Source organism: Cataglyphis hispanica, chromosome 5 (assembly GCF_021464435.1).
Source record: "Cataglyphis hispanica isolate Lineage 1 chromosome 5, ULB_Chis1_1.0, whole genome shotgun sequence".
NCBI classification, from domain to species: domain Eukaryota; kingdom Metazoa; phylum Arthropoda; class Insecta; order Hymenoptera; family Formicidae; genus Cataglyphis; species Cataglyphis hispanica.
In genome coordinates, this window is record NC_065958.1 from 10,903,529 (window position 1) to 10,926,175 (window position 22,647).

Consider the following 22,647-nt stretch of genomic DNA (forward strand, 5'->3'; position numbering starts at 1 on the left):
TTCTCTCATATATTTAAACGAAAAGTAGTTTCTAATCAAACTATTATATTTTTAACTTAACATTCCTCAATTAATTATCTGTATTTGCGCTAATTGTAAATGTGGATACAAAGAGCCGCGAAAACGCACCGGGAATCAAAGGTCGAAGAGATGCACGGGTCTTTTTCCCCGCGCAGGATCGAGTAACACACAAGTAGAGAATTAACACACAAAGGGCCGGTGGTTATAAATACGCGTACAACGCTCGGGCCAGATTGCATAAATTGTCTGCGAAAGAGGAAGAACGAAAACACGGAGGCCGCATGGCCGCGCAATCTGAATTCAAAGCGGCCAATATCCTGGCGAAATGCCTGGCGTACTGCCTTTGAGCATAATGGCTCATCCGCGGTGAGATTCGCTACTTTATGTGCTGCTGCTGCTGCTGGATTAACAGAATTCAGGTTCCCCTCGACTTGTCAACAAACGTGTTACATTGGCAATTCTCTCTCGATCTTCTACGTCTTTGAAAACAGTCACGATCTCGTCGATATTTGGCAAAAATTATAAAATGCTTATAATATTGCGACGTAAAATTTCTGTATATCAATTGCGTATACAGGGAGGACCTAAACGTTCTGGAAACACCAGATTTTGAGATTTTATAGGAAATTTAATTCTGAACAAATTTTATAAACATGGGTGGAAAAATGCTTCCTTAAAAAGTCAGCACATTTAATTCGTCGCACAATTGCAGTTAAGAATTTAATTACAACTGCTTCGAGATTAAAATGTGATTGCTGAGGCTTTGGACAACATTGTATTTTGGCATTAATCGTATAACACGAGTCCGCGATGCTGCATATGAGACAGAATATAATCTATTGGAGCTAACATATATTTCGTCTCGCTCACATAGGCAACGTGTGTGTGTCGAGAGAGACGAAATTATCACGGAATTCGGTCTTTTTGTGCTCTTTTCGTGCTAGTTGGTGCCATCATGGTCGTTAAAATCTATTCTTAACATTTCATAATTTTTTTTTTTGCTTTCTAAAGCGTATTTTTAATATTTAAAATTTTCATCTCTATGAAACGCCAATGCTTCCTTTGTACAAGCTATGCAAAATGCGCAATTGCGCATACAACGCCATGCTTGTTCCAAGTATGATTTCCAGAATCGATAACGGGGATACCGATCTGGAATGCTCGTTAAGAGATAAAACTGCGATTAAAGCGCGTCGATAAGACTCTGAAACATTTGCTTGCACCTTGTATCTACGGTCATAATAATTCGTCCCTTCGAGCGAGATTACGAATCGGCGTGTTTTGCGACTATCGCTCGAGTATCGTAATAATTCGCGCTAATTGGCGATTCCGTGCTGTCGAATTAAATTAGGTCGTTCGGTTGTACGAAACCGATGATAAGTTTGCCGGCTCAACTTCATCTAGTCTCTTAATAACACGACAACGCAGGCTCAGCAACATGTCGCAATAATATCGCTACTCTTTATGGCCAATCGATTTTTACCTCTGTTGCAATTATGACCGCGTTTTATGAGTTATGTATTAGAGTATCTGATGAAATAAAACCTTGAAATATATATGCTCAAGTCGAAATATAAACAAGCCAAAAATTTTTGAACATCTGTCAAATTTTTTAAAAAATTAGACAGAATTTCTCTGCGAGTTCGAAAATCGAGAGAAATTTCAAATTTTATTCCATTTTCCAATTTTTGATTTTAATTTCCGACCACGTATAATCAAAAGACGAGGATTCGAACAGATTGAAAATTCTGTCTGGCGAGTGAAACAAAGCAGGATACGGACAGAGAGCTGAGCGGAAGCACCAGAGGGAGGCTAACAGACGCGGAGAAGATAGATGCTAACGACCGCAGCGGCGCTGGCTACCGAGAGATACGCTGGACCAAACGCCGCATCACGAGAGGCTCTCTCTCTCTCTCTCTCTCTTTTCTTCCCTCTCGAGCCCTCTCGTGCGCACGTGCATAGCTGCGCACGTGCATAGTTGTACCGTGTATGCCGATGGCATGGCAGGTTACGACTTCGTGGTACGCGTGGCTCGATCGCGCTTAACGCGGAATTTCCACCGTGTTTCGCATTTCCGGGAGCTTCCGGCGTTGTTTCGCCTCGCTAAAACCTCTCTGCAACGACTAATTTCTTAACCCCGCAGGGTCGAGCATCCTCCAAATTATATGCAAAATTCGGTTTCAACATGTTGTTTTTTTCTTATGAAAATTAATGAAAATTCAGACATATTTTTGTCTGAATTTTTAGATCTGGATGTCTGAAAGAAATTTCAGACAATCTGTCTTAATCAAAATCATTATTTTAAAAGTTCAGAACAATATGCCTGAAAATTTAAATAATGTGTCTGCGAAAAAATTGCAAACATTTTATTTGAAATTTTTCGTACACTCTAAAATAAATATTCCGCGATCTACGAATAGATTGTAAAAGATATTAAAAGTAATAAAGTTGAATATAATCACAAAATATATAACGGAAAAGCGGTAAAATATTTTGAAATAAATAATATTAATATTATAATAATATAGTCCATCTCGTTTCCTATTTTTTTTTTTTTTTCGTGAAATATATGAGACAGACTTCGTTATTCGAGGTATTTAAGGATTTTTATAATATTTTGAAATTTATTTATTTATTTTTTTTATTATAATATTTCCATCAATTTAAGCTGTTATTATCTATGTGGAGCTGCGTGTAAGAATACACGCAAGTGATAAACACGATCGCGATACATTGGCCGAGCCATCTATCATATTTCAGTGTTTCCAAATATTTACACAGTCAACACGATAAATCACGTCTTTTACGATTGCAATAAAACTTACAACTGCGTAACATCGTATCAACGTTATTACGGTTATCACTTTACGCGCATATGCATTTCATCGATCTGCGAGACGTATATTCGTTCTTATGCGAGCGCGCGCTTTGCGTGTTACGCGAATGTCTCGAGGTGTGTATATTTCGAACTAAATTCATTACCGGACTCTCCCACGCATTGGCTCGTGTTAATTGCTATAAATTTCTAAAGGCCGCGGGGAGAGATATGGGAAGCACACATATGTGCGCCGCCGCAAATATTCGCGACATCCGTAGAATGCAAATTTGCGTGGCGCATTCCTGAGAGGCGATTATCCTCAATGGCGCATTCGAATACAGCCTTTGCCACTTTGATTCTCGCTTCGCTCTTATGAATCGCCGTGCTAATTTAACGGGTGGCTAATAATCATAGGAATAATCTTATCTCTGATATCGTAGAAAATTGGATAAAATCTATGTTTCGTGATAAGTATCGTTAATGGATGTAATTTTGCTTTTTCTCAATCGATTTGCAAAATGAAATAAGACTCAATAAAAGTTTTTTCTCGTCGAGACAAAAGAGATAAAGCTATCAAAGTGCACACGCAAGTTGCGTCTGCAATCGATATTCGATTATTTAGATCTACGATGTACCTATAAATGCCATCGAAAGTTGTCGCTGGCTTTACGATCATCTCGCTAACACGTTCCTTACGACGACACTTGCTTTACGACGATCGGCAAATAAATCAACGGAGACTGGAATCTTAAACGCGACGTTAAAGAATTCCGGAAGACACTGGATTCCTTCGACACAATCCCATAAATATTAGAGTCTTGGTGAATTCGTTTCTACCGCACGCTACCGTTTTGACCCCAATTTTCGGCCTCATCCTTAAACCAATTCGACAAATTGCCGCCGCGTTCCACCATCTGTTCATCGACATCCTCTTCGCGTGCCTCTCGAGATTGTGTCACAAGAAACGCGCATAAAACGCGACGCTTACGTTTATCGCGATGCATTTACCGGAGACCCTGTCTGTAGCCGGAAGATATTACGTTCCGGCGTTAATAGAACAATTTACAGCGCCTAAGCGAGAATTATTATCAGATCGATACCGTACCGTACGTAGAAACACGTCCATGAATATTCGGGGGTATATGTCATGCTTCGGATACGGTAAATTGTGACGCGCTTATTGGATAGACCTCCGCGACCGCAAGATATTGCATCTTAATAGGATGACAACTCTTGTAACGCGCAGATAGAAATTATCCTCCGGACGATATTGGGTGCAAAGGTCTATGAATGCTGAAAGCTTTCGCAATACGCGTACGTACGGTGCCGTAAACGCTAGGTAATCATGAATTGTCATGGCAATTTTGAACTCTCACTCGGATAAATTTATCGTTTACCGAGACACGGTACTTTCCAAAAGATTTCATTATCCACACACAACGGGCATGCCAATGACCGTAACTCGGAAAAATTCTAAGGGCCGTATATATTTTTAGGAGAGAGCAAGAGATTACAATCGTCAGATAGAATCATGCGTTTTCAGGGACACCGAGTAGATGGATAGAAGTCGGGCATTCACGAAATAGAAAAGCGGACTACGTAAGCCCGCATAAGACACGTTTACGTGTCAGGCGGGGGTGATCCAATAATACGGCAGCTTTGGGTATAAATAAAGCCTGCGAGCCCGGAGATCGCGAGAGAAGTTGTCTTGTCGTCTTCTCTTCTCTCCTCCCTGCCATCCTCCCGGTCCTCTTCCTCCTCACGCAATCGCTTATCTCTCTTGTCCACCGCTTTACGGTCTTCGATCTTCTAATTCCACTCATGTCTTCGCGCGCGATCCCTATTTCTTTTCCTCGCGTCTTCCTCTTAGACAAGGCGAAATGTGACTTTTTTTTTTTTCGAAATAGAAACTGAAAGCCCTCCCTCCCGTTCCTGCTCCTCCACGCCTACGTGATTTTCGGGAGATGGAGCGGCATAAACACACATCTCCGGCGTAAACACACGTCTCCGGTGACCGCCCCATGGAATATTCCATTCCCCAAATAACAGTCCACTTTATCAACACGATTGCGAAACTTTTGATGGAGACATTGTAATTTCTCTGGCAAACTATTTTGATCTTCCGTTATTCCCTCATGGACCATAAAATGTCTTCTAAAAACGCGCCTGAGTTCAGGGAAATTTAATTTAATTTAACATATTGTCATTTTCTAAATTAACGTCAGCGTATGATCTAATAAAATCTTCGATGATTTACTTTTATCTTTCCATCGCAATGCGAATCATACAAATCGACAAATGTAAGATTTCGTTTAAATTTTTACTGGCTGACACATTGATGGCCGATTCGTCGTTGCGAGAATACTAATTAAAATTGATCGATGAATTTATCGAGCGCAACCACTTGAATTTTTCAAAGTGGCGCGTTTCCCGCTATTGTTTTCCCCACGCATAATTGGACGAAGAGTGCATTTACGTCAAAGCGCGAGGAAGGACTGCGAAGGACTACAATCGTGAATATCGTCGTGACGAATGCTCGATGGCGTCCGTTTGACGTTCTCGTCACAATTCATATTCCGCTCATTATCCCATATTTATATTTAATTGACATTCCCGTGCGTTATTCGCGTATGGATACATAGACGTTGTAAACTTACAAAAGATCACATTAATGCTTTTGTATTCGTATTTTTGATTCAACTAATCTTCTAAGAATCGTACAAATAATAATGACAGATGCAAAATATTTCTTCAAACAAAAATAAAAAAATATATATAAGCAATATAATATTAGAATATACATAAAATAATTACAAATTAAATACAGAGAAAAATTAAAATATATCAAATAAAAAAAAAATAATGAAAAGAAATGAACAAAACATAGAGAAAAATGCAGATGATAATGTATTATTTTTTATCAATTAATTTCAATTGTTATATTTCTAATTAACATATTCAATTATATTTGTTCACCGGGACAAATATTATTTCAATAAAATAAATAATAATATTGATTTATTTTAAAATCTGGCAATCTGTACGATAAACAAACTAAAATAAATATAAAATCACACCGCCATCGGCAAATTACATACGATCCGTACGCGCGAAGACTCGCGTATCTTCTCGATCGCGACGCGCATAAGAGGCGCGTATAACTTTCATATTAATCATCTTACTAGTTAATTCGCTAATAGGATAATTATCGGTGTGCTGGAGAATACCCGACGCGATTTACTTCATTTTCATGTCGGAGCCAGCGCGCCTACATGTTCCTCCAGCTGTTCCGGACGCGGCCATGGATCGTTTGGCGTCGCGCGCGGTAGCCGGGAGGAACGTCGTTTAATGCGTCGATCGTGCGATACGCACACAAGCGCGGACACGCACGTACTTATAAGTGACTTATAGAGCTCGCTCTCGCGCCCGCTCCGCGTATATTATAGAGCTCTATGTAAGCTTAACACGGCTTCAGCACGCTCCGCCTATCGGCTACGCCTTCTAATTGATGTGCGCACTTGTCTTTCGTAATGTCCCCCTCGGAGCGATAGAGAAGCGTGAATTTACATTTTTCTCCTGGGTTTACGAGAGATCCTTGCGCACCGAGCGTGTATCGTATCTTGAATCTTCTGCGCACTTTACGATCAATTTATACGCACTAATGCATCGATTAGAGTAAATAATATCTTTATTGATCGTCGCTGTTAAACATCTATTTTACGCAGTCAAATGTATGACCTCCGTTAACAAATATAAGATATATCAACATATTTTCATTCCTGCAATTAGAAGTAATAATAATAAAATTTTAAAATATAATTTTTTTTTTTAAATAAGTGTCGCGCTATAAATTTTCTTCAAAATCTGCTGTCTTTTTCTCCCTCTCTCTCTCTCTCTCTCTCTCTCTCTCTCTCTCTCTCTCTTTCTATGCTGTTATGTCTAACATATATTTTATATTTATTAAATCGCTGAGAATTATCCTAGAATTATATCTTAAAATATAAAATAAATTCAATTTGCTATATAATTTTAGTTCTGAGATGATTATACGATTCTTTGACTTATCATACTTTGACTTCGTACCCGGCATTTAACGCCAATATAGGTCTCCGGATCGTACGATCATCGCGTGCGATGGGCGTGGAAAGAATTTGGAGTCAATCAGCTAGAGAGAAGTCGGTCCAGTCGGCATCTGTACCATTTACTATGCCGCTCCGAGAAGGACAGAAAGAAAGAAAGAGAGAGGGAGGGAGACATCGAGTCGACCGTCTGGCGCTCGTAAATTCTGTCCGAAATTCTTAAATATCACGATTCCCTCTCTCTCTATTTTTCCTCGCTCCCCTCCCCGTCCTCTCTTTCCTCGAGGAGGAACCAGTATTTTTAATCGCGCGCGCGAACGCGCTTCTTCTCGCGCTCCACCTTCTCGCGACCCACGCACGGGGAACGTTGCACCACACGCACGCAAGCACGCAAGCACGCACGCACGCACGCACGCACGCACGCACGCACGACGGAGTACGCAAAGCGAGGAGGACTCTCAGGATGAGGAACGCGTGTGGCATGCGCGCGCGGATTCCACCAATAAAAATGGGGTTAACAACACCGAAATCTATTTATTTAGCGGGATAAATCACCGGAAGCTTTACGACAGTGCGTATATTACGCAAATCGGAGCGCTATATCAATCGGCGAGGCAAGTTTCCTTCTCTTTTCCCTTTTTTTTCCCCGTTTCCGTTTCTTCCCGCAAAGACCTTTTTTCCTGCCTTCACCGCTTCATCCACGACTACGGTCGCTTTTCTCGATCATATTTTTGCTTCTTTTTTTTTTTTAGCGAATTAGACGCCGTAAAAATTTGTCGCATCGGACGAAAGAAAAAATTATATATGTAAATTAATATTTTGCATTATATTGTACAAGTCGTCTTGTGAAAGTGATGCAAAGTCCATTTTGGTACCTCGTTAAAATCGAAGCAACACATACACACATCACTTTAGATAAATTAAATATTGTGACAATCTGATATATTTTACGGATTGGGACAGTCTCAGCACGAGTGCACTCTCATCCAGTGAAATCCATTTCTCAGTCCTTCACTGTCTTTGTCATCTTTTTATTCTCCTTTCTTGATATCGTGCTTTCCTTTGACAATTCGTCTCGCTCTTTGCGAAAGAGGACGGCGATGACGTTTGACGTGCAACACGAGCAACTGGAGATGATAATGTCTTCGGCACATACGAGGTGCCGAATGGGCGTCTGGCGCTTTACATCTTACTCAAAGCTTGTAAAACTTCACCGTTACTCTCGATATTTCCACGATTCTCATCGCACATTTAAATGTTATACGCAAGGCGTATCCGAGATGCGTATTTTTTCGAGAGATCGTAAACGACACTGGGACGATAAGACAAAATAAATACTGTTTATTAACGGATTTTAACGACGTTTCTTTCTCGTATTTTTAAATTACGACAATTTCTTCATTAGGATATGAGTAACCGAGAAACCTTCGAATATTACGGCGAGTTGGCGAGAAGTTAGTTCCGCGATTACGTGACTGCGTATTTAGATTGCCGTGATAAATCGGTCGGAGAGACAGCCCGGGAGAAATCGCACGACTATTTCCGATACCTGTGTCAACGGTAATTACTACGCGTGTAAGCCGGCTGACAATACGAATACGACGGCTCGAAAGCCTTAGCATTGTCTCTCAAATCGTTCGTCCGTCGTACATTTCGACTATCGTGCCGGTAAATCAACGTGTTTTTGCGCGATAAACACCTGCCGCCGACTGGACGCGACAGACGCGGCGGCTTCTTACGGCGAAAGTCGGCCTCGGGGTATATTAATTAGCAATTGCGCGAGAAATGAATCGTGCGCGCTACTTCGTATCACGTCGCGAACTCACTCACTCACGGCTTTTTGTCTCGCGAATGATTTCGCAAGGTCTATTACAGGAACAAGCGCGCGCGCGCGCGCGCGCGCGCGATGCCGACCCGATCGGGAGAGTCAATCGCGCGCAATCGTCATTATCCCTTAAAAGGTGGGATAACCATAAATAACGGGGTGTTACATCTGAAAATATGTGCAAAGTCGCGAATATTAGAGGACGTAATAAAGAGAAAAATATCAGGCTTTCATTTTATAATCGCGCGAGCTTCTCTCTCCGGATGTATATAAAGATTTTTAAAAATTAACTCATAATAATGTCAAAAATCGCTGTCACGATTTGACAGTTCGCATCTTCGAGGAAAATATGTGAAAAATTTTCAAAATGAAGAAATTCTAAAATGCCACTATTGTGCGTCAGTATTCTTGATAACCTGCCTTTGCTAATCATCATCCACGCAGCCTTTCGTCGAAGTTGTCGAGAAGGCGATGCGCGTGCATCCACACCCACATGTCCGCGCTTATAGTTTCACGTTGGTCGCTGGATGCTGCGTGCTGGAGCTCTCGCTCGCCCCTCTAGGTGAAACTGTTTCCTGTGTCGCAAGCCGCATCTCTCATTCCCGAAGGGTTCTCTCTTGTCAGTTACTCTCTCTTTCTCCACTTCCCCTCGCGGCTCCTTCGCTCGTGCTCGCGCGCCGTCTTCTTTCTCTTACGACGTAGTAATATATCTGGTCCGCGTGGGCGGCCCACGTGGGCTTGACAGCTAAGCCCACGGGAAACTGGTTACACCCACAACTACGCTCCAACTTTACGCCGCGACAGAGAAGAGGCACACGCCAGGTAGGTACACACTTTGCCCGGGCACTTCGTCAGCACGCCGGCTGACTGGCTGGCTGGTTTTCGGCTAACACGGAAGCGAACATATGGTCGCCCTCTGATAAGCGTATCGTTTCTTTGTCAATCGATGTCAATTTCTAGATATTTAAAAATATATAGAAGTATATAGGGGAAAGTGAAAAATACCGTTTTGATATTTTCTTCAATTAATACGTGACGACTGCTTTTCCATATTTTCATTAAATTTTCAAAACAGTAATTAAATTTAATCGCCAATTAATATAGTGGGGCTTGTTTGACCCCAATAAATAATGGCATTATAATTTATGTTAATGGACTGGTAAAGCAACGTCAAGTCTATTCTTATTATTTCCCTTCATAATGAATTGAAAAGATTGCCACACACGAATTTATGAAAATAATAAAAAAATATTTTCTTCTGATGTTATAAATAATTTTTTAATTTTAGATTGCTTTGCAATTTACAGATTAGATATTCACAAAATCTCTGAAAAATCAGATTTATTCTACAATATTATTTATGACGAATTCCTAACAAATTTTTAATATCTCGTATTTATTTGGACTAAAAATATATTAACAAGAATCGAACAGCGCGTTCATCTTCGTGTCATTTCCCACGAAAAAGTGGTTGATGAAAAAGAGACGGAGATATAGGGAAAGATAGAGGACGGAGACCTCGTTTCCGCGGAAAGCGAGGCACTCATCTAGCGTGTCTAATAAATACAAGTGCGTCTCTTCCTTAACATCGTTTGAGTTAAGTTTTTTTTTTTTTTTCACGATGCAACGCGAACGTGCGTGCGGTTATGCACACGCTTTTCGCGGACAATTAATTTACCTCTCGGGGCGGTCTAAAGTCGCGCTCTCTCATACAGGTTCAGCGCTCGCGGACGAACGAACGAACGAACGGACGGACGGACGGACGGACGGACGGACGGACGGACGCGAATCGTTCCAGAAATGGAGTTGGTTTCGCCGCTTGAGATACGATCGTATACGTGTACGCGAGCGCACATATCGTTACGGCGGGGCCGTACGCGGAGAAAAACGCCATAACTCCGCATCGTATATGGCGGCAATGCACAGGTGCATGCCACCGTGAGTACCCCGCACCTCCCCTCCTCCACTGCATCATCGTTACCACCCTTCACCTTCCCCCTCGTCTCCCTTCGTCCCTCGATCGGGCGTGCGTGCAGAATGCCAATTGTTTCTCCGCCTCTCTCCTTCTCTTTTTCTCGCGATATCAAACACGCTTGTTCTCTCCGATTCGTGCCATCCTCCTCGCCATCGCTCTCGGCATGCTCTCTCCTTCTCGCTCATCTCCGCGATGATTCTGTCGCTTTCCCCTCATTCCTCCCTCTCTCTCGCTCGCTGCAAACTCGATTGCGATACCTCGCGGATTTGTCGGTATGGGATACACCGTCGCCCTACCCCATTCCCGTTTGCTCTCTCTTTCTCTTGTAGAGAGATCCCGGGTTGCGATCTTCGAGTATGTATCAGACGCTTCTTCTGCATCTCTGTATTATCTGGCTTCTTACTTCGTCCGTCAAAGATACGACACGACACGATAAAAAATAATTAGTATATACGTCGACGACGAGCTTCTAGAAATAGACCGTATAATTGGACGCCGATTCCGAGATCGCTTTGGAAATGCGATATCGTCATGGGGTCCATGTACAAAGGAACCCATATGGTCCGATCGCTTGCTTCATCTCGGAAAACATTTCTCAAAATGACGCCTCATCTAGTCGATCAGATCAAGCGAATCGCGAGAAAGCAGCAAAATATAAATTTTCAGATACGCGAATTAATATTTGTTTATCGTCGATATAAATCGCAGCATATATATATATATATATATATATATATATATATATATATATATAATACACTTAACACGTGAAAAAAATAATATTTAAATTTTAATACATAATGTCAATTGTTTTGATATATTCGTCTAATTTTTGTTAATTGTCAACGCGAAAGTTTCAGCAAGATTCATCTCTCTATTCTGTCTGCGACACGTCCCTTTATTTTTTTAGCTGGATCACGAGCGAATCTCGTATAGCTAGCGGATGAAACGACCCTACTTGAGAAGCGAGGACGACACGCTTCATCGAGCAACGAGGTGTAACGCGAGAGCCACCGAAAGACACGCGCACGTGCGCGCGAGCGCGCGGTGAGAGTTGAATTTATGAATGAACGAGCGAAGGGCGAGCGTGGGCGAGCCCCCACGCGCTTTATCATAATCGGGACCTCCGGCCTAGTCACGCCTGCCATAACTGCCCAGGCATACATCGAGCAAGGTTGCTCGTGAAATCGAACATGTCCGTTCGCCTATTCGATCACCATGACGATTACGCGGATTGCCGTGCGTGCTGCGTGTCGCGGATGAATGAAACCGCGACGGCCGTTCCTCCATTCATACACGCGCCCGCGCAATTTCGTAAGCGCCCTTTCACGCCTTCAAGGGATCCTTCCTCAACGCGAGTACCTGCGAGAGATTTCAGGCAACCTTGTTGCAATTGATCGAGTGATTCAACGATTGGGTGATGATCTAATAAAATTTAATAATCTTTTCATATAATATTTAATCAATATAAAAATAAATATAAATAATAAATAAATATATATATTTACTTATTTATTAAATTTTCATATAAATTCTCTTATACATAAATACTGGAAGATTATTATATTAAAATAAAAATAAATAATATTTATAATAAATATTTATAATAAATATTAAAATAAAAATGTATAAAAATTTAAAAAATTATGTCTAAAAAAGATATCAATTTCTATCATCAATTCATCTCGTTTAGGAAATAAAATTTGATTTATCTCTCGAAAGGAAAATAATTAACTGAAGAAATAAATTTTCAATGTTCGGTGTCCTGTGCTATTCCGCGTGATTTCCTCGCGCTGACAGATCGAACAAGACGGACAGCCATTATCCCGAGGCGCAAAAGGGTACCTCCCTTCGCTTCCTTCGCTTCTCCCTTCTTCGTAAGTCCGTCACTCAGTCTGTCATCTTAACACGAATACGCCACGGGGATGAATAATCCATGGAGCCTCGTATGCGTGCGCCCGCGCCCGAGAGAGAGACAATGTGCGTCCCACACGAGAATTTCAGGTGTTTCGACTAACGAGCGATTTGCATGAAACAACGAGGACGTACGACGGTGACGTAGAGGGGCACGACGAAGGAGAACGAACCAGTTTCGAATCGCGTCGATACACATTCGTAATTCTATAATGCGTGTAAGCCGATAGGCTCGCCTAAGTATCCTATCCTCTCTTCTTCTTTTGATTTCTTTTTTCGAAATATTGCAGCGCGAGAGAGAAATTGCAGTGAATTTAATTAAACATATGCTGTACTAATAATAACAATGACAAAGCTCTCTATAATGGAAATTGATTAATTTTGATGCAATTATATTTTTAATTAACAATATAATTATTATATTATTAATTTTAAATAGCACAGAATATTGTTATATAAAAATACAGCAGGATGTCTGACAAGAATCATCGAATGTTAATATGGTTATTGATGGATTCTTTGAACGTATTTCAATCTCGTGATATATTTTTGTCGAGTGTATTTCATGAAACGCATTCATCGTCCGTAATTATACCGCGTACAGTGACAGGTGAACACACGCGGAAAGTAATAACCAAAGATCGAGAGGGTAAGAGAGAGAAGGGGGGGGGAGGGGGAACGAAAGGAGAAAGGGGTCCCCCTTCATTACATAAATAGCGCGAAACGTTCTGTCACGCGTTTCATTCTCGCTGCTGGTTTTTATGCAACGCACGCTATGAATTATTGCGCAACGGCAACGGGGGAAAAAAAAAAGAAATAATTAAACGCTTTTAATAACGGCTCTTAAAATTCCGCGCGAAACGAGGCGAATTGTCCGTCGAAGTTGCCGATATTAATGGATCGACGTCGGATAACGAGCCCGTCAGATAACGTTTTCAAGTAATCGAAGGATCGGACTTTTGGTCCACACTTATTTTCAATCGAAAGTTGTTTGTGATTACGCGAGTAAAAGAAGAGAGAGATAGAGAAATAAGAAAGAATAAAATGATGGTCCTATTATATTATGTCAGGGCACGCGCGAATAACGCGTTAAGCGACGTGTGACGTGGCAGATAAAAATCGTGTCGTTCATTACCTTTATCTCGTTTGATGCGTCGGCAAATGGCGCACATACGTCGGCCGCAGTGCTGCCTTTCGGGCTTCTGCTCGGTGTCCAAGGTAACCATGGTGGTGTGTTATACGTGGTGTGCACGGCTCGATAAATTATATTCTTATCACACGCGCGGAGGATTATATGTATTAACTGCGTTTTTTAACCCTTCACGCGCGACTCATTTCGGATTCATTCTCGTCTCACATTTTCGGCGAAATACATATTCCTCCAGAAGAAGAACGAGACGAGACGCACACACACACACAAACACCCACGAGAGATGTGCACTGATTTTCTTTTTCCTTTACACGCGTCGCGCGTTTATCGCTGATCTCGCGAATTGTCAATGAACGACGATTCTTTCGACGAGAAACAATTATTTTTTTCGATCCACCCCTCGGAACGATGATCGATGCTCCTGCGTTTAACGGTTCCTGTAAATTGACGATTCGTTGAGTATCGAGTGCGATGACAACTATTGACACATTCGCCGACGATACTCTACGTGTGAGCATTACGAGGCATTTAACAAAGCGCGATGAGATAATTTTTAGTAAACTTTTTTACACCAAAAAAAAAAATATCGAGATGTCACTTTAATTTTAATTCAATGCCTCCTAATGTACGTTGGCTTCCGCGAGATCGATACTTTCTGTCGGTCGAGCCTCTGTGAAAGTGGACGTTGCACCTCGGAACATCGCACTTGCTGCGTTACAATTAATATTTATGCTACGATTTAATTAATACCTGACTAATTCCGTAATTAAATAATCGTTCATCATGACGTAACACTTTCATTCATAAACTTGTCTGAATCTCTTACGCCATCGCGTCCGAATTTCGCACTTGAATTTCTCTCCTCGACAAAAGAGAGAGAGAGAGAGAGAGAGAGAGAGAGAGAGAGAGAGAGAGAGAGAAATATTTTAATATACAATGCTCTCTCGACAACTTATTTTGCGTTTGATTCATTAATGCGTCACAAGCTGGACGCGAGTACCGCAAACGTTGACGTGGCGCGACATGCATATTTATTTTTTATTAGTTAGATCACTAATCATTTGCATATCGCTTCGATATTGCGATTCGGGGAAACGAATTATGATAATGCGGGCGAGTTCCGCTGACATTAAACGAACGTTTAATGGACAGCTCTTGACTCGTGCCACGTATGGATAGCGCGCACGCGATATTCTCATGCAAAATAAGAACGACAGCGGAGCGTTTGTCAATTCTCTGGATTATTTGTACTAAGAGAGCAGAGTTATATGCTCGCCTTTCATAATTTATATGAATCACGGCTGAGAGAAATTTGCATTCGTGGTGACACGAGCGCGAATAAGCGCTCGAGTTAAAAAAAACTCGCTAACGCACGAATAATAATCATGTTATTAATCGATATTATTATATACGAAGATATATCAGAGAAATTTTTTATACGCTCTTTTTTTTACTATTGGATAATACAAAGTCGGGAGTTAATTTCGAAAAAAAATTGATCCAATTCTAATGGCACAAAAATTTTTTTACAAAACTTTAGAGAAAAATCTGTGATTTTTTGTTATCTAAATACCGTTCGACTCTTAACTAAATACTTTATAATGTCCAAGTATTTTTCTTCGTAATCAAACATTCAATTCATCGTCGAGCTTTTTATCCCGACTGTCATCTTAGGCGAGCCCTTTCGCACCTCGAGGAGTCACGAGCGACCACGGCTAATTAAGCTCGATTCAATTTAATTAATCCCCTCGATAATCCCTTCCTCCCCATTCCCCAGCTCCTCATGAGGGTAGCCCTATTACCTCAGGGCAATTAGCGCGAAGAATCGTGGGCAGTCGTACGGACTAATCGTACTGAATTAATAGAATCGAGGCGACGCGACCGCGCCGCGAACTCATTCCCGTGTTCTCTCCTTGGTCGGCGCGTGGGCGAAGGGATTCATTCCGGAGTCGTAAATTACGGTAAAATTACCGGCAACGTGAAAAGGAGCCGAGAGCGGAGTCGAGCGGACGAACGAACGAGAGTCGCGTAACTTTCGAAAACGTGAGAGGCAGAGAGCGCGTTCGCCGCCGCCGCCGCCGCACGGCTCCTCATTCAGGAAAATCGAGAGAGGTGAAAGCGAGACAAAAAATATTTCATCGCCGGTGAATAAAGTTTTTGAATATTTTTACCGAACGTTCGGCCGTTTATTACCGGTTTAAATGCCGCGTCGCGCCGCGATAAGCGAAATCACGAAGCGCGAAGATTTACCTGTACTCGATCGATCAGCGATGGTTTAATCCACGAGCAAATAATAACGAATTTTCGAGCTTCGTATAATATTCCCGATCAACAAATTGATATCGGACGCCGGTGCGAGAAATATTATTAAGCGATTATCGCGGTTTATTTGATGCTCGAGAGGTGAAACTCAATTTGCCACCGGATGCGCGCGACCGGCTTCAGCGTTTAATAACTAGCATAACGGAGGGAGTTATAAAGACGCGCTCGCGGAGAAGAGCGGTGATGCCGCAGTGAAAGTTGACAAAATGAATTCGAATCCTCCTGTGCGCGGAGTCTCTCGCCTCGTGATCCCACCGGCACCCACGCATCGGCATTTAATTAACACCGAAATTATTAAAGACGGCTCCGCACTGTCCACGTACTAAATAACCGCCTACGCGCGTATATGTGCACCGTTACTCTCCTGCTATTCGATCGTTATGTAAAAAAATCTTCTTAATTACGGCACTGGCAATTAATTCGAATGGGCGCTTATAAAAATTTGGATATTCGACGAGAAGGTCATTCGCGTGGAGCCAATTCTCCATGTGTCATGTTTTTCGATATATATATATATACAAGAAAAAATAATAATAATATCCAGTTTTAACTGGAAAAATTATTTAATCTAAAGAAAATTGAATAAAATCGAATAAAATTATTTCTTTTTATTGAATGTTTTTTTTTTCAATTTTTTTTTACGTTACAAATTAATACTTTTCGCAGTCGGCTATAGTGACAGGACATCTCACTAAAAAAATCATATTTTTACACTCTTCGTTACACATAAATACTGAAATTACGTGTACGTAATACATTGTCGTCGAATTAACTCGTCCTACAATGGAATTGTGCCATTACAATCAAGTTTATCGAGCTATCTTTACTTTAGTCGAGTAGTTACACGCCGTGTAATTAGCGTAATTACTATTATAATGCACTCGTTCCGCCGCCGGCCGTTCGTTAATATTGCACTCGTCGCGGGTCGGTCCACAAAATTATTTCATCTCCATTTTCAACCTACTTATTGCGCTTATGGTTATTAACGGACGAAGAAGGTACGAGGAAGAGAGGAACGAGGAAGAAGCGGAAGAAGCGCAATCGCCGTCGCGCGCGATCGAGCATTGATTAATTCGCGGAACTTTTCTGCCATTTATTTACGCCTCCCCTAATTAACCGTGGCCAGGTTAATAGCGCCGTTTGTTATTTTAATGATGTATCAAGTTACGAAATTAACGCGGCAGATCTAGATGAGGTGAGTATCTGCCGCGGCGAACCTCGTTTAACCCCGTGCGCTCTATTCTTTTTTATTTTTATACCGCCGAATATTTAATCGGATATTTAGCGAAAGAGAGAGAGAGAGAGAGAGAGAGAGAGAGAAACTAATACATTGTTATGCTACGCATTTAATAATATCAAGAAATTTATTATTCGTAAAAAATAAAAATTAAAAATAAATTGATATAAAAAATAAAAATTTTAGGTATAAAGAAAAAGTAAAATAAATAGTAATATTATACAATATTAATAAAACAAGTAAAAGAATAAAATGCAGAAACTAAAAATAAATTGATAATAAAAGAATATGTAATTAGAATTTAAAAAATTAATAAATATCAAACTGTTATTTCTATTCCAAATTGAAAAGATACATCGCAGCGAAGGAGTGTTAAATTATCAAGCTCTTCTTTAGCGCTACTCGCGCGCAAAACTTTCGACCGCAAAACGAAGGCGACTCTCGGCTGACGTGACAGTCACCGGGCGTTAATTTACGGGACGTTTTTATTGTATGACAGACTCTCGAGCGCTTTTCGATAAACAAGCGGCCGCGGTATGCGTTCGTTACGGCCCCCATGCAGAAGGGTTGCGAAAGAGAAATCGGGAAACGGACCCCCTGCACCGGTAAGGAATAGTCGGGACCCCTCCCACGAAGGCGGCGTCCTCGACACGCATTTTTAAAGAGTCTTTTCGTCACGGTCCCATCAGCCCCCGGAGTACCAAGCCGATTCTTATCTCGTCGTGCCGATCTTCATGTTCCTCCGATGTATAGAGGCCCCACTCACACGCGAATTTATTCCCGCGACGAATTCGAGTATCGGCGAAGCCGAATCACGATTTGTGATACTTTAACTGTCGGCTCTTGACGTCGACTTTATATCGATAACGCGCAGCCGCGGCCATAATATCTTTTTACGACAGAACGTTAATTGGCGATTAATACCTTGGGACATTTTCCGATAAACGATGTAATGCTCCGAATTAATTAAGAGACATCGATATAGGAATTTAGCTCGGTTTATGTTTACGATTATGTTTACGAGACATTCTCTTTCTCTCTCTCTTTCTCGATATGTTTATCTTTTCTTTTTCTTTCAAAACTTGCGCAATAAAAATAAGCATGTCATATCTTATAAAACTAAAATAAGGCCACGGAGAGAGAGAGAGAGAGAGATTTCTTCTGATAAAGAACTAGAATTATATTATTAAAAATATGATTAATAAAATCTTATAAAATAAAAAAACACATTTTGAAATCCTCCTTTTCGTCAAATTAATCAACTATGTGTAAATGTATTTAAATCTTTTATATGTATCAATAATTTCCTGAATACTCAAGCACCTCTGACAAACAATAATAAAAACTTTTGTAAATATGAAAAGAGTAAACATTCACAATATTTAACATTCACTTTATATACTACATTACAAAGTATTATCAAAAAATAGAGTTTGATTAGCGACTTCCAACATTCTGATGAATATCCTGTTATCTATTCAACGTCCACGTTGATGTTGCAAATAATAAAACAAGATATCAACGATAAAAATGTCCAAAATTCATTCAAATATTCAAAAAATAATATCAGATAATATCTTTTAATCGTTTCAACATTTTAATCTTTAATATAATCTATGGAAAAAAATATGTATAATCAATCTAACGCTTTGCAAATAAAAATATTTCACCTTCTAGCTTTTCTTCCGGATATCTCGCTTTCTCAGATGACATTGACAATTTTCAACACAATTGACACAATTGATCTCATCTCGATTATTAATTTACCAAATGAAGAAACACATGATCGCGGGGACTATTGAATCCGTCTATTATCCGAACAAGCCCGTTAATACGTTTCGATGCAGATCGAAAGATGAATCCCGCTCAAGGAAGGATCGAGAGCGTAAGAAAAGGTCCGAATGACTGAATCGACCGTAATCTGCGATCTTACAGCGTAGAAGAGCGTCATGAGCCGTCGCGAACGAGCTCCGGGTCTGCCGGACATGTTTGCGAAACGAGGCAGATCGAATTCGAGGAATCGCGATTCAATTAATATACGACTGGCCCCGGCGCTTGATTTAATTATCAGATTCAACTGGTGCCGATAGGAATCGCTTCATTAAGCGCGCGCCATATTTCCAGTCAGATTGTGATGCCTATCGAAGGAGAGAAAGAGAAAAATGACACGTCGTCGCTCCGAAATGGACACCGTGTAATTATCGCGATCCATTAGTCCTACGTTGATTCGCGGAGGCGCGAATCCGAGTTTCTTGGAACCTACATCATGGCCGGATTTTATCTGTCTCGTATGTTGACCGCCAAGATGTGACAAGTATGCGCTTCTTTTAACGAGTTTAAAACGCGGATGTGAGGGTTTAGGTTTTAATACGCGCTTTTTATCGCAGGCACTTTTCGCGTATCACGACCAAGAGTCGACGACGTAAAAATATTCGTCGGTTGTAAACACGCGTTTTCAGCGTTAGGTTTCATTATCACGTTTATCCCCGATTTTTTATCACGCGACGTCGCGATAACAATTTATCCTGATTGAAATTACGGCATACCTCGATAAAAATCGATCTAGCAGTGCTAGCGAGAGACCTCTGTCGTCCCCCATCATTCAAACGCAATTAGCACACCTAATGTCTGACATCCGACGGTACGTTGTCACTGCTGTCATCGTCACAAAGATCGAAGCTGTCACGATCTTGGCAAGCTTGATTTTCAAGGAATTGCGTGCTCGCGAGGCACAGCGTCACGTTTGATTTGAACCTCGTGAGCTGCCAAAACACCGTTTTTTTTTCTCATTCATTACAAGCGGAATATGTTTGCGATATTCTCTGTTGTGTTAACGATACTGGTAGTCGTATTCGTTAATTATTTACAAACATCGTTTGTAATCAATGTTGACGTTTGCGTCAACAACAGCGGTAAATCAACACGATTTATGCATCTCTTGATTGTATATGAAATACGATGTATGAAATTAGTATCAATTTATTATATTATAATCATTACGTGTCAAATGTTTTTTTAATTATTTTTAATAATTATTTTTTATATTTACTTTAATAATTATTTTTAATAATTTTTTAAATAATTATATGTCGAATGCATTTTTTAATAATTATAGGAATATCGACGAATGTCATTAGCGCAACACGAAATATCGCGATAGATTTTAATGTTGCTATCGGCGCGATCGTTGATCTCCATCAACTCTATCCGACATCTTCAACGCGTTAACATCCGAGCGCGACGCGTTCACAGAGGCACGAGCCGACGACGACGATCGATCTCGCATCGATCGGTCTCGTATAGAGAAGCAGAATGCACACCATTCATTTTCATCCGTGAAGGCCAGTCGGAGCGTCGGTCGTTCTAACGAGAGCCACGGCGGCCTCTAACTCTCTCTGCGTCTCGGCGATCGCGTCGTCGATGACACGCTGACACACAACACCGATCCGCACAATTCACAACAACGACGGCGACGACGATACACAGTGGAATATCGGCACAACCAAGTCACACTAGTTAAGGTCGTTTCCATCTCGACATGATGGGGGAACGAACACGACGTGTGTATCGCACTTTGCACGATTGGTTCGCGTGATTTCCTCCCCTCCGGCACCACCTGAGTCGGTGAACCACGAAATATGCCACCGGCTGACCGATCCGTCGGTCCTTGTCAAAAACACACAACACTGATGGATTACACGTAGCTGATATAAGCAACTGCGGGGGTGCAGCGCAGCTTCCGAGACGCGGGACGTATCGCGCGTGCGTTCACCGGAACAAAAGGAACAGAAAGGGAAGAAGAGAAGAGTGAGCGTAGTGTGCGGGGAAAGAGTGCGAGGAAAAAAAAAAAGGAAAGAGAGAGAAAGAATCGAAAATAGAGGGAGGGAGAAGAAAGCACCACACGCGCTTCCTGGGAGAAAGAGTGCAATCTGTCGGTCCGGTCTCTCGGTTCGTCTCTGACTGGTGTCGTGTGCGCGGCTCACGAGAGCACAGCCCGTGCTGCGTGCCGTTGCGGCCTGGGGGCCACGTGACACAGTCCCCTGCAGGAGGTAGGACCGCACACTCCGCGGAGCAAGAGCGCAGACCGACCAGTGGCAGAGTGGCGCGACAGGGATAGCGAAGAATAAGGAGCGCGAGGACAGATCGAAGAGAAATAGAAGGGGGACGAGGGAAGTGTGTGCGAGTGAGAGGGAAAAAGAGGCCGCAAATACAAGTCGGCCTGTGCCGTCTCGCATCTCGCGCATAGGGATTGTGTAGCGGGGCATAGGCGGGCCGAGGGGAACTGCCGTCGATCGCGGGGCCAGAGGTGGTGGAATCGTACGTGAGAGTGGGAACAGGAAAGCGTTGAGAAAAAGGGGGTGGGAGAGCCGAGTGGGAGGACTGGGTCCGCGGGCCCCGCTTCCAGCGAGAGTAGGGCTATCTCCCTCGGTCTCCTCTTTCTCTCCTCGCTCTCTTTCTCTCTCGCGATGTTACTTGATGCGGGAAAATACGGTGAGGTGGGGTAGAGGGGGAGGGGATCCCAAGGGCGCAGGGAGACCCGAGGTAAGGAGGTAGGGCGGCCTACGACCCTGTCGGGCGCGTGCCCCGAGTCAGCTTGGTCTACTCTACGCACGATTGATAACGTGGCTGCATCGCGATGAATATAATCACTGATTTTTATTCAGAGATTATTCGTAACCGCATATAGGCGGATCAATATACACACTTTCGATCATGCAAATTATGGACTTTTAATACATTCGAGATATTCAAGCCGATTATCGAGAGTTATTGTTAGAAATTTTAAAAATTTGCACTCATTCAATAATATAATTGCATTATAAATGTACATTCTTCGTCATTCTTTATAATGATTCATTTTTTATGAAGCCACTCAGTATTCCTGAAATATTCTTATGAGAATATTTCCTTAATACAATTGTGATTTTTTTTTTTTACAAAGGCGCAATCTTCCTTTATACTTATTTATATTTAATATATTATATATTTTATATTTAAGATTTTATATTTAATATATTAATTTATACATAATATTACATGATTATAAAATTTATATTATATACTTTATTTACTTTAATATTAATATTAAATTTATAATATAATATTAATCGTATACTATATTTTATGTATATAAGAGATGGAGAAATATATATCTTCAAAAACAAAAAAAATTTGATTTTAACATTTTCCTGTAAAAATCTTCCAAAAACGAATACAGAGAGATGCAATCATGCTGGCGAACAGCAGCCAGGAAACGCGCCGGTACGCGAAAGCCGAAGGAAATGCACGGCGGGACGTGGGCGTTA

At 41.4% G+C, this 22,647-nt stretch overlaps 2 protein-coding genes across 12 annotated transcripts in view; one reads left to right on the forward strand and one right to left on the reverse strand.

Moving 5' to 3' along the window:
* LOC126849903 (dexamethasone-induced Ras-related protein 1) overlaps positions 1-22,647 on the forward strand; it is a 460,128-nt gene that overhangs the window by 271,078 nt on the left and 166,403 nt on the right. The window lies entirely within an intron of this gene.
* The window catches only part of LOC126849871 (myocardin-related transcription factor B), a 214,399-nt gene that overhangs the window by 13,133 nt on the left and 178,619 nt on the right, over positions 1-22,647 (reverse strand). The window contains exons 1-2 of one of the 10 annotated variants that reach the window (XM_050592194.1): positions 20,662-21,312; positions 13,768-14,219 (exon numbers count right to left, since the gene is read on the reverse strand). The exons of the other annotated variants lie outside the window; for them this stretch is intronic. Coding sequence (XP_050448151.1) covers positions 13,768-13,858 — 91 coding nt within the window. The 5' untranslated portion in view covers positions 13,859-14,219; positions 20,662-21,312. Of the gene's footprint in view, positions 1-13,767; positions 14,220-20,661; positions 21,313-22,647 lie in introns of those variants that run through there. 10 annotated transcript variants of the gene reach the window in all.